This window comes from Syngnathus typhle, linkage group LG1, assembly GCF_033458585.1.
Source record: "Syngnathus typhle isolate RoL2023-S1 ecotype Sweden linkage group LG1, RoL_Styp_1.0, whole genome shotgun sequence".
NCBI lineage: Eukaryota > Metazoa > Chordata > Actinopteri > Syngnathiformes > Syngnathidae > Syngnathus > Syngnathus typhle.
The window spans coordinates 22,860,566-22,873,421 of record NC_083738.1 but is presented as its reverse complement, the minus strand read 5'-3'; the positions used below and the strand labels follow the sequence as shown (position 1 = coordinate 22,873,421).

Below are 12,856 nucleotides of genomic sequence, written 5' to 3'. Positions count from 1 at the left end.
CGGCTCCCGTAAGCATCGGCAAGCAAAATAGTCCAACAGCTCCAATGGCTACGGTCTGTTGCCTCAAGCTTCCAGACTTTGTGTGTGCCAGAGACTCCACACAAAGAATCGGCTTCAGGCTGGACGGAGCTGCTTCTGCATTTGAATTTTGTGAGCCAATTGACATGATCGGGAGAGGGGAAAATTTTTTATTGCAAATTGCCTGCGGCTGCATAAGATTAGCCAGAAGGGAAGGATATTAACCAGTGAAGCTTTTTGAAGACGATTACGCTTCTTTGCCGGCTGCCGTTATCGGGCCAAATTAATTGCTCGACTTGGGGTCGAAACACGGCTTGGCTTCTCAGGAAAATGAAGTCTCTCAAGGCAGAAAGTTGGACGCACCGTCCTCATCAGCTGCTTTTTTTTTTTTCATGTCATCAGCTGTAGCGCCTGTGCGTGCGTTCCAAGTTTGCCACCAAAAACTGTTGGACTCTTGGTGGACAATTTGCACAAGCGTCTCATAATAACATTTGAGTCAATACGTGCAATTTGCGCCGAAGGACGTAAAAGAGGTCATCAGTTACACCAACTGACTGCAAATACCTTTGAGCTCAATATACAAGCTTAAGGTGAGACTTGATTGGACTCACATAAGCAGAGGTGTGCTGTCGCCATGGCAACAGACTATGACTAATATTGTCATTCACATCCTAGTCATGCCTTGTGGAAGATTACAGGGTCCGTTAGCCGCTTGTCGCACTTAACGTGCCTTATTAAGCGTACCGGAGCGATAAGCATCCATGCAAAGTAATGGAGGGGTGGAAGAAAATGTGGCGGGGGAGCGGCAGGCATCGTGGGAGGACGGACTGGACGCCAGCCAGCTCGGCTGTGGGAGAACTCTGGGAAATGTTTATTGTGCTAAAGCTAACGCCCGGGGGGAAATTGTTCTTGTCGGCCAACATCAAACCGTCCGGCGGAGCTGAGCCTGGATCCCTGAAAATTTCTCTCCAGACGCTTTCCGGGAAATGTTATTTGTTTGAAAGGCGTGATGGTAGAAGATGAGCTGGAATGACGATGGAGTGACCAGCGTGAGAGCGTCAAGGCAAGCTAGCTAGAATTTCATTTCGTGGCAGAGAATACACAAATTGGGATGCAACTCCCGCCCGGGTCATACCAAAGACTATAAAAATGGGACTCAGCTCGGCACTCAGCATTAAGGGTTGGAATTGGGGGGGTTAGATCACCAAATGATTCCCGAGTGCAGTACCGCTGCTGCTCACTGCTCCCCTCTCCCCCAGGAGATGGATTAAAATCCCACGGGGATGGGTTAAATGCAGAGGACAAATTTCACCACACCCAGATGTGTGTGTGATGATCATTGGGACTTTTTTTACTTTAAAAACCCCAACACATCAATGAGATATCAGCAAGAAACACCGATCGGAACCAACAAAATCAGTGCTCCCCCCCGAAGCCCTTGATGGCGCAAACCTCCTTATTCTTATACGTACACAAGCATTCCCAGTACTTCAAATACCACTGGGCTAAGGCTGATTGACCCCAAAACATTCTCACGCTCTAAATGGGCCTTTCCCCGAAACACAACAGGAAGTGGAGGTCAAATGGAGGGAGGGAGGGAAGGAGGGTGTCTGCAGGGCTAGTGCCATATATGTCTGTATTTGTATGTCTATGTCAGTGAGGGACTTGCTGCTTTTTCTCAGCATCGTTGTATTTATAGCCCCCTCCCCCAACCCCTTCCAGTTCCAGTCAACTTAGGCTCTAAAAATACCAGCAACAAGGGCACCCAAATGTAAGTTCGCAGCCCATTACCCGAGAACCTTTATGCCCTCACGTAATAAAATCAACAACCAGCTCAAGTACCTCAGGAATTGCGTTGTTGCCCCCCCCAGAGGGAAGATCAACACTGCTGACTTTGTGGCCAGCATTCCTTGCAGTTGTATTCCAAAGTGACCTGCAGCTGCTTTCTCCACTGGTAACTTGTGAAGTTGGAAAGCTCTCAAGTGAGATCGTTTCAATCGTCCACATTCTCATCACGTCTCCAGCAAAGCTCGAGTGTTTCAAAATATGCAGGATCGTTCATGATAACGGTGGGAGAGCACAAACAAGTGGGAAAGAAACCTCCCGGGAAGAAAGCTGTATGATTTTCATACAAATGGACGACAAAGATGTTCTCCTAACATTCATGGATGCTCCAGTTTTCTGGGAACAAGCTGCACTCGAGGTCGACGAAATTCCATGACGACAGATGACACTTTCACGCGCAATAAAAAACTGCTCCTAGACATTTTTTTTTTCTTTTAGGGATGTCGCGTCATCGATAGGTCAAAGGGCAAGGACCCTTTGTCGTCAACTATTCATTGCAGTCCAGGCTGTTATAAAAGCATATTGCCAAAATAAAGCAGCTGTACATACAGTGACTTGCTGTCAGGAAAGTTTTTTTTCTTTGTTTAGACACTTTTGAAAGTACACCCCCGCATCCCCAGGGTCGACTCCTCAAGTCAGCCCCACGCTCACGATAAGATCGTGAGGCCAAAATGCCTTTGTAAGCCTTTTAGCTAATGCTAACCCAGCAAGCAGCGCGATGCTTTTTTTTTTTAGGAAGCAACAACAATCAGGAGGAAATTAACTCAATATTCCAACTCAACGCTAAAGCCCGAGATGTAAAACTAACTTTTTTTTTCTGCCCAGTTTCAGCTTTTTACATCCAATATCGGCCGAGAAACACGCAAGACAATTATGAGGTCCCCACATTCCGCGTTTGATTGATCCCTTTGGAGTCGTCCATCTGGAGCATGAGAAGAGCGAACGGCTCCGCTACGCAAAGCAACGACACAAAGTGAGGAAAAACATTGACGCAATTATGTTGTCACTATTTGTTTTTTCCACTCAGTCACAACAATGACGCAAAAAATTGGAGCTCAAGCTAGATAGATTTGCAAATGCAATAGCTCGGCCTTGCATGTCAAGCGAGGCAACTGAGGGGACCGAGATCAAGTAAACATTGCGGGAAAACGTGACCCCCCCCCCCCCCATGTAACAAAGGTGGAAAATAGCAAGCGCTTCATATTGACATGAATTAAGACTTAGCATCAGACGTGAAGCTATCTTTTCAGATAAGAGAAAAAAATCATGACGACATGTATAAAATTTATTTACAAACTTTTTTTTTTTTTACAGATAAGGATTATTTATGTCAAAGAGTGTTGCGATCCATTCACATTCCCTGCGCTCATCACAAGGGAAAAAGGAAAACCTGGACTCATTGTTGATAAGCACATTTGAAATTTCTCTATTGCCTCTAGAAAAATAGGAGAGCTGCTCAAGCTTTGCAAAAATAGATTCCTCTGCTGTCACGCTTTACATCACACCCGAAGCAAGCGAAATCACATTTCAGTGTTTGTCTTTCCTACCTGATCATTTATACAAAAGTGGTCGGTGACAGTGAAGTACAAGTCAAAAGGAAGCCAAGGACAGAGGGGAAATCGAGTGACGGCGCTTTAGGAGGTGGCATAATGATGTGCCGCTTTGGGGGAAAGGTTGGACTAACTAATTTTATTTCCAGCAAATGTTTATCTTGGCACAGAAAAGCCTCTTTAAACTGTACCATAAATCAGCCAGTAGCTGTGACACAGCTCTTGATGAATAGTGTTTCTCTGTAATGGACCAGAAAAAAAAAAACAACAAAAAATGGAACGCTCTCTGATGCCTTCTAGTGTTGGCCTCACACAAAGACCACAACAGCAAACACTCACCACCACCTTTACTTAGGAAATAAAATGCTCATGATTTTCTATTGCTCAAATCAGTCAATGTTGTCTTCACAGTACAAGTTTAGCTTATAGAGTGTTTTGCGCTTTTTTTTTTTTTGTCCTTCTTTCTTCCTTAAAGTTCTTGCTGCCAAAAGCACCGCCGATGTTCCCTATTGGGGATGATTGTGAATGTAAACAAAGTAGTGGTCGCCATTGCAGTATTGCAGACCTGAGCTCTGTATCGTCTTCATCTTGGAGCAAGGTGGAGGACGGACAGACAGACAGACAGACAGACGGAGGGAGGGAAGGAGAGAAACAGGCCAGGATCAAGATGAGGCGAGGCAGAGGCTGTTGGAGGAAGAGGCCAAGGTGCACAGCGGTGTGGGGGGGACGTAGTAGGACGGGTCGGTGAAGGGGAAGAGGAAAAGGAAGAAGAGGAGGACCCCCAACAGGTAAGAAGAAAGGACAGTGTGACGATGGGGGTGCTCCAGAGCCGCAGTGATGGCGGGGAAACCCATGTAGTTACAGAAGGAGTGGCAGAGTACCGGACCCACCAGGTGACCTGGAAACAAGGGAGACGCACGAGTGGATGGAAACTTGCCGCCTTGTTTACATTTAATCCACTTCATTTTGTCGTCTTCTGCTATTAATTCTTATTCACAAAATAATAATCGACCTTCAATTATTACTTATTGTTCTTGTTATTAATTTCTCACTTTTCTACTTTTATTGCTCTCTTCTTTGTTACTCATGTGCAATGTTCTCTCTTGTGAGCTACTGGGTTATTGATCTTATTAGTTTTGGGGGGGGTTCACCGCTGTGTATCTGCGCGGGGTGACAGTACTGAACATTTCTTACCTGTTCTCATCAAGACGAAGGCTGTGTAGGCCCCAAACACGGCTGTGTAGGAAAACTGGAACACTGTGGTTGGACGAGACAAAGAGCTATAAGATTAGCATTGTCGTGTGTTAGAAGATGGGCAGAATATGACTCGCCTGCTGAAAGGAAGATTCCTGACAGCGTCCCCTGCCGAAAACGCAGCAGCTCAATCACGTGATGGAAGTGAGCTGCAAGACAACAACAACACGTCATCCATCGTAAAGTAAAGAGAACTTTTTTTGCCCTCTTCTCGGCTCAACTCACCCACTCCAAAGAAGAGCGGGCACGTAAGGATGGCGAGAGCCGGGCCAAAGCAGGGCACCAACATGGGCAGCATGCAGGCCCTGAACACCAGCTCCTCTGTTAACGGAGCCACCACCTGGTTCCTCAACCAGCGCATGTCACTGAAGCACACCGCCCAGAAGTACGGGTCTGCGAGACGGAATCGTCTAAACTCAACGTGTCAACGTTCCCAGCAAAAAGTCTCATGCGCCAACTCACCGAGGGCCACCCGGATGCCGTCCACGAGGCTCCAGGGACAGTCCATAGCCAACTGCGTCAGGGGGCCCAGAAAGAGGACCTACAGTACATTTGAGTTTTTTTTAGGTATACTTTTATTTCATTTTAACTTCTATAACACCTGGCTTTCACCTTGGTGGAGTCCCAAAATGGAAATCCCATCTTAACACGCTTTGACGTTTGGACTTGTGCCATCTTACCATGGTCAGCAGTAGAGGAAAGATGACAGCAGGGACAAAGCCTTCAAAGCGGATCCCCATGAGCGCCAGAAGTGATGGCCCCATCTGAGACACACACGCAAAGTGATAGAACTGGACCAAGCCACAATAACTCTCCATCTTCAACACACTTACCCTGATGCCTGTGAATTCCCTCCATGCCCACACAAAAAGAGGCGACGCGCCTGAGACGATTAACACGCTGGTGAACCGCCGCTTGATGACAGTCGGGTGGTCCCTGACAATCAATCAATCAATCAATCAATCAATCAATCAATCAATCAATCAATAAACAAACAAAAACACACACACGTTTGATCCCTAGCGGAAGGAAGAAAGTGTTACAGCAGTTTGGACAAAACAACATTAAATTAATTAATGCAGTACGTGCAATTTTAATTGAGTGGAGGCTAAAGTGACGCGAAATATCGGCACAATTTACAAAAAGGAATCATGGTTTGGAGAAGTACTTTCTACTACTCGCTATTTTAGTGTACTGTTCGGACATCATTTGGGAAGTCAACACACTCACACCATCTAACGACTTACCTGGGCAGCTCACTTTTCCACACGTACAAACTTCCAACGTAAGAGCAGGCGAGCAGCAGACAGGACAACACCGACACTACGGCTATGTTCATACTGCAGGTCGATTACGATCTCCCCCCCGATGTGTCCTGAATCGGATGTTTCTCCATTTCAATCTGAACAGGACATGTTTTCCTCCAACTACGATCGGGCGGCTTTCGTGTCTGAATAAAAATCGGATATGTATCAAGGTAAAAAATAGCTGTGAGACCAAATAGAAGATTCAACTCGATCAACTAAGCCACGAAGAGGATGCGAAAAGAGTGCATACGACCTTTTCGGCACATTAGTTGACGTTATTAGCTAAACGGCTACTTTCTCGGACGCTGGTTGATACCGTCACCGGTCTGCTTCCTCTTTGCCTTTGGGCAGTTGACAACACTGCCACCTGCTGGCCATAAGCGCGCAGCACAATTTTCCGGAAATGGACGGCTAAGTGAGAAATTCGGATGAAATTGGGGACTAAGCGGTACAGAAAATGGATGGATGGATGGATGAAATTATGTAGAGCTGCGAGGAATTGCAAAAACACCCCAAACAGTTTTGGTATTATGCTACTTCCAAAAAAAAAAAGAAATACTTTGACGTAAGTTATACTGTATAATAATAATAATAATAATAATAATAATAATAATAATAATAATAATAATAATAATAATAATAATAATAATAATAATAACGCCCGCGCCCTGACTTCAGAAATGGGTTAGTCTCCAGCACGCCCGCAACCCCAGTGGGTATAAACAGAATAGAAAATGGCTGCTGGATGGATACTTAATTACCTAGACAAGGTAATTGGAAAGTTTCTCATTAATAGCGTCGACCTGACAGCGGAAAGCAGAGCAAAACAAGGCAAAATATACAAATGTATATATGGATGCATGGCTGGCTGGATGTACTAACATCACACATGCACTGTATTGTGTAGCCTTCCAGTGGCCCTTCAAAGTGCAAAACATAAAACTGAAAAGCAAAAATAAACGTGATTAGGCACAAATTTAACTTAAAAGTGGAAACTTCCACGGGCCACTTGATGATTTCTGGGTATCGGATTCCTTCAAGAGCTACTATTATATCTCAAGCTACTGTGACTGTGTGACTGTGAAGATGAATAAGCTTTTGGCCGCGTATTTACAAAGGGGAATTTACCGAGTTCTTTGAACGCAACACCAATTTCCCCATCTCTCCAGGAGAGAGTGAGTGAGCCAGCCAGCCAGCAAGCGAGCGAGCGAGGGGCTCTTGATCCTCGCGTCCCTTCTTCCCTCTAGGCGGGACTGACGTGGACTGTCAGGAGCCCCAATTCCCAAGGAGGAATTCCAAAGCGTTTTGCGATCCCGGTTGGAAAAGCTCAGCGCGTACGTGAGTCGTTTGCCGCGTTTGTTTTTGTGCCTCTGTGGCAGAGGGCGTCCGCGAAAGCAAATGGCAGCTCCGGCTGTCATCTGCTCCATTTGTGCCCGACATTAATGTCGCATTCATGTCTTGTCGCATCCGGAATTGCAGCTGCTCTTTTGGGTGGGGGTGTATGTAGGCGCGCGCGCGTGCTGATGTTTTTTTGGAAACGGAATCCCCAGCGTGCGCGTGCGTGGCAGGCCGCGTGTACAAAAACAAAGGAAGCGTCTGCACATGTTAAAGCCAGTCAGTCGCAGAAGACTTGTGAAGACAAAAAGCTCACTGGACGCCCTTGTCGTCTTCACAGGCGTTTAATGGCCTCTTGATCAAGTGACTCCATCCCTCTCCTCCTCCCCCTCATCATCATCTTTCGAGAATGAGGAGGACGTATTGTGGGCTTGGTCTTGAGGATCAAAACGGCTGATGCTGCTCCTGTCAATGCTCAGGACCACACTGCTGACAGGAAGGGCGGAAAATGTGGTTCTTGGCACCTTGAGATACGAGTTGAAGGTATTCCTTGGCTTCACCAGCAACCCAAACTTGTATCTCAAATGATCCGTCCCCAATGAAAAGAAGGGAAATGCTGTCTTTGCTTTTTTTTCATTTGAGCCAGCGAGGGCTGTTCTTAAGTCAACATAGTTTGCGCTTTTCTGTGTCAACTTCAGCAGGCAGTGGCACGACAAAGCCTGAAAATGAAGGAGAAGACTGTTTTTAGTCACAAAGGAGGATCCTGATCACCACGGCGACACCAGGGATGCTTCTCGTGTGATGCAAACTTTGCGACGACAAACGTTTGGATGTTCTTCTCGTCGGCTTGGCCCGGAAAGTTCAACACGAGAAATGAACTAGCTTTGACCGAGGTTCCAGCCAATGCGGACGTTTCCAAGTCCTCTTACGTACTTGATGACCTTTGACCTTTTACTTGTCTGCCATCCATTTTTTTTATTACCCAAAGTTTGTTTCTTCAGGCCTGGCGGCTTTTGATCCTGCTAGTCAGTGGTGCTAGTATAGCTGAAATTCGGAGCATTCCAGAGAAGCGGGAATTGTGTGGGAGGCACGTAGCAGTCTTCATCTTACATAATGTGCAACAGACACACATGCACGCTTGATGCTATTAAATGCAAACGCGTTTTCTATTTCCATTCAAGGTCAGGAGAAGAGATAGATTCAATTACTATGTCACGTCGTTTGTCACCTGGTTGCAGAGTATATTTCCACGGCTTGCTTTATATTTGGGATGGCTTTAACAAAAGAGGACTTCCTGAGTGGCTCTCCTCTTCCTTTCTCTTGTCTATTTCATCCTCCCTTTCCCACCCCCGAGACACGACAGTGGCTTGATTAGAAAAAAGCGTGGCCATCCATCACCCTGGCTGCCACGCTGTTGCCGTCGTACGCACACGAGGAAAGCCCTGCAAGGCCGAGCTCCCGCCTCGTCTCCCTCACGCTTTCCCTTTGGTGTTTTCGTGGGGAAACGAGCAATCACCTTTCCATCCCTCCTCTCCCCCCACGAGCAGATGGCATTTGTGCAACCATCGTGGAAGTAGCAGCATGTCGGCGTCACGAAGGAAGGCTTGGATGCGTTTTTGTCCGGGCTCCTCCTTTGAACCACCCCACCCCTCCAATTTCCAGCCAGGCTAATAAAATGGCCTCCGGCTGGCCGTCATTTGACGGTGAAGATCTTCTCAGCTTTTCTTCATCATAATAAAAGGTCACCCGTAGTTGCGTTCATGGTCACATTTCGACGTGGTTGCCTTAATGTTGAACAGGAAATCGCGATGACTGTCTCATCGGCTGACACGGAGGATAAAGTGTCTAACCGTCTGTGGCTGCGTCATGCTTCTGAGTGGAGGTGCTGTGCACGGCAGAAGAGACGCTGATGTGCTAACTGTGTGCCCCTCCTCCCCAGCAGCAGTCCCCGGTGGTGGCCAGTGGGCATGGTTTTGGAGGGTAGCTCCGAGGCGCTGTGTCCCCCCCCGTCGTTGGAGCTGCGCCCATCCTGCAACAAGAGCCAGCCCTCGCCCCCTTTGGGCTCCAGTTCTCAGCTTCCGGACGGAGTCTTTCCCAATGACAGGGAGACCGTCACGTACGGCGAGCTCATCGTCTTGGGGTGAGACGCCCAAATTTGCTCCCGCAAGCACCTCCGTGATTACGGTTTGTCGCTGATGAGGTTCGCTTGTTCAGAGCGCATCCAAATGAGACAATGATTTCAGCTTTTTCTGAGTTTAGCCAAATAAAATTATTTTCAACTTGCATTGTACTAATTCAACAATAGGGGCCCCGAGATTGACCTCTGAAGAACTCCTCGGGTCAGAGCTATTTGTTTAACCCAAACTCCAGAGGTCCATTACGCATCGTAGCCCTTTTTGCAGTGATGTCATGGTGGACACAGGATTGAAATTTGGAACATGAAAAAAGGTTCAAGTTCTGTTTGGGACTTGATAGTTTGTGCGATATTTTGCAGGCACAATGGCTCGCTGGCCAGCGGAGACAAAGGTCGCAGGAAGAGTCGCCTGGCCCTTTATAAGAGACCAAAAGCCAATGGGGTCAAACCTGATGTCATCCACAACATCTCAACACCTCTTGTGTCCAAGGTAACTAACACAACACCCGGAGCAGTCCACCCAAAGCATTTCGCTTTTACCAAAAGGGGGGGGAGATTGAAGTTGCCTTGACTTGAGCACGATGCTGGACGTTTTCTTTGGCAGGCACTCAGCAACAAAAGCCAGCACAGCATCTCATACACGCTCTCTCGTAGCCACTCGGTCATCGTGGAGTACACGCATGACACAAACACCGACATGTTCCAGGTGAGTGTGACAAGCACGCAACGCGTGACGGGAGCGCCCGACAAATCTGAGTGACTCGTCGCATTTGTTTCCCGCCAGATCGGCCGCTCCACGGAGAGCATGATCGACTTTGTGGTGACGGACACATCCGGCGGGGGCGGCGGCTGCGCCAGCGGGGAGGGGGGCGGAGGTCAGTCGGCGCAGAGCACCATCTCCCGTTACGCCTGCCGCATCATGTGCGAGCGCAACGCCCCCTACACGGCCCGCATATACGCCGCCGGCTTTGACTCCTCCAAAAACATCTTCCTGGGGGTGAGTGAGGCATTCTCATGGCCGTGTGATTGCAACTCATTAGCGTTATTGATGAAGATTGATGGCGAGCCAACTGTGCCTGGACAAATGGCCGCTATCTCACGTCGAAATCAGCACCCGCTCGACTCACTCGGAAATTTCTCCAGTTAAAAGCCGTCGGTGAATGGATTTTTTTTTTTGGTTTGACTCGCGATCAGAAGTTTGACATACGAGGGTTGTAAGTCGGCCGTCAACCTTACGCCAAGGAACAGTTTGGTAGCTAGAATTAGTCAACAAAAAGAGGCTTCATCCATTTGTTGAAAGGGTGACACGTGACAGCGGCACTGATCTAATAATAGCTTTCTCAAGTCAGCATGACATCAATCTATGCAAAATTTATCAGAGGCCCCTCGCACGCACGCAGACGAGCCGCGCCTTTTAATTCTGCGCCAACCGTGACATGGCTCTGGTCCCTGCAATTTGTCCACAAAATGTTTTCCTTTGATTGACAGCTCATTTGAATGAGTTTATTCTTAGGCGTGGGTGAACCTTTCGGCTTGAGTCACTACAGCACAGGACTAAATATAAGGGCACCCACCTGTCATCCACCTCCACCATCTTCCCTCCCCATGTTTCCTCCTCACCTTGACGTCCATCTTTTCCTCCATCTCCCCACAGGAACGCGCCGCCAAGTGGAGGACGTCGGACGGCTTGATGGATGGACTGACCACCAACGGCGTGCTGGTCATGCACCCAGCCGGCGACTTTGTATCCGAGCCGGCTCCGGGCGTCTGGAGGGAAATTTCCGTCTGCGGCAATGTCTTCGCCCTGAGGGAGACCCGATCGGCACAGCAGAGGGGAAAATTGGTACGGATTGATGGCAATGTGTGGCGTTAGGAAAGTGTCATAAGCAGGGGCGGAGCTACAAGCTGGCCAGGGCTTGTTTGATATACTTGACTATATAGGAACGGTCTAATCCTTCAAATATGGCAAGGTGGTGAACAACAATGTGTATGATTTATAAGACATTGATTTTCCACTGTGTTGCTTTTATCATCACGTAGCAATTTGTCGTACTAGCGCGGACCAGCAAGATTTGGACAACCGACGGCTTTCAACTCGCTGATCTTTCCCCGACACAGGTGGACAACGAGTCCAACACCCTCCAGGACGGCTCCCTGATTGACCTATGCGGGGCTACGCTGCTGTGGCGGACTCCCAGCGCCCTGCGCCGCACACCCACCCTCAAGCAGCTGGAGTCCCTGCGCCAGGGTCTGAACGCCGCTCGGCCGCAGTGCCCCGTGGGCTTCAACACCCTGGCCTTCCCCAGCCTGGCCCAGCGCGAAATAGTGGACAAGAAACAGCCCTGGGTGTACGTCAACTGCGGCCACGTGCACGGCTACCACAACTGGGGCTACCGCAAGGAGAAAAGCCCCGCCGGGCCGGGGGGCACGGCCCCGGCCGCCACGGGCGAGAGGGAGTGCCCCATGTGCAGGCGGGTGGGCCCCTACGTGCCGCTGTGGCTGGGCTGCGAGGGGGGCTTGTATCTGGACGCCGGAGCGCCCACCCATGCTTTCTGCCCCTGCGGCCACGTTTGCTCCCAAAAGACAGCGGCGGGATGGAGTCAGATCCCGCTGCCGCACGGCACGCACGCCTTCCACGCCGCCTGCCCCTTCTGCGGGACCTGGTTGACGGGAGAGCGGGGACACATTAAACTCATCTTCCAAGGCCCCGTCGACTGAAGCCATCAGGACGCCACATCTGGACACAGCCCTTTGGTTTGCTCCGTCACCACGCTCATCTCCCCGAATCACCTTCCTTCATTGAAATCAAAGACAATTATTCGTTCCAACGGTAAAAACAAACGCAATTCCTTTTTAACACGTGAAAGCCAGACTGAGGGACCACGTGGTACATTGTGTGTATGTGTGAGTGTGTGTGCAAAATTTGTAAATAAATTATGTGGACATGAGTGTGACACTGATTTGTGTGTCACTAACATCACCAGATGATGTCAAGTTTTGTAAGGTAGGTGCTGATTATGCCGCACAACTTCAAGCTGTACCCCACACGCCCCACCGTGCTAAAAATAACTCAAGGTCAGCAGAAGAACAAGAGAGGAAATAAGAGAAAATAACTACCAGGCTAATTTGAATGTATCAATAGTTGTCCACTGATACATCAAGGAAACAAAAGCTAGTAAGTAAATCTCCTCAGTAGCAGTTGGCATTAAACTACTGCAGTTTGAATCATTTGCTTTAGAAATAAATGCCTTAATTTACATTTTCTTAGTCAGGAAATTTTACACATAGGAGGTTAAAGGTCGTTTGAACATCTCTACTTAGATCCAAGACCAACTGGGTGGGAGTTAGTGTCAATTGCAAACTTGCATAATGGTCAAATGGCCTTTAAGTGAAAACAAGATGACTTATGGGAT

At 48.3% G+C, this 12,856-nt stretch overlaps 2 protein-coding genes across 6 annotated transcripts; one reads left to right on the top strand and one right to left on the bottom strand.

Moving 5' to 3' along the window:
- Positions 1-3,134: 3,134 nt before the first annotated feature.
- Positions 3,135-6,344, bottom strand: rce1a (Ras converting CAAX endopeptidase 1a). The gene is made up of 9 exons (XM_061279470.1): positions 6,228-6,344; positions 5,915-6,117; positions 5,501-5,603; positions 5,348-5,431; positions 5,130-5,208; positions 4,893-5,060; positions 4,745-4,816; positions 4,608-4,670; positions 3,135-4,311 (listed from the first exon to the last, which is right to left on the bottom strand). The coding sequence occupies exons 2-9, from the start codon at positions 6,004-6,006 to the stop codon at positions 4,076-4,078; spliced, it is 897 nt and encodes a 298-aa protein (XP_061135454.1). The 5' UTR covers positions 6,007-6,117; positions 6,228-6,344; the 3' UTR covers positions 3,135-4,075.
- A 785-nt stretch (positions 6,345-7,129) lies between these two features.
- On the top strand, positions 7,130-12,391 carry peli3 (pellino E3 ubiquitin protein ligase family member 3). Of its 5 annotated transcripts, none has more exons than XM_061286537.1 (8): positions 7,130-7,308; positions 7,650-7,852; positions 9,252-9,449; positions 9,804-9,933; positions 10,048-10,149; positions 10,228-10,440; positions 11,098-11,286; positions 11,562-12,391. In XM_061286537.1, exons 3-8 carry the CDS (start codon positions 9,277-9,279, stop codon positions 12,159-12,161), a joined length of 1,407 nt encoding a protein of 468 aa, XP_061142521.1. In that variant the 5' UTR covers positions 7,130-7,308; positions 7,650-7,852; positions 9,252-9,276; the 3' UTR covers positions 12,162-12,391. The 5 variants fall into 5 exon arrangements, with proteins under 5 accessions (XP_061142521.1, XP_061142530.1, XP_061142540.1 ...); XM_061286546.1 differs by having other exon boundaries at positions 9,249-9,449; XM_061286556.1 differs by having other exon boundaries at positions 7,130-7,312.
- The last annotated feature ends 465 nt before the right edge of the window (positions 12,392-12,856 follow it).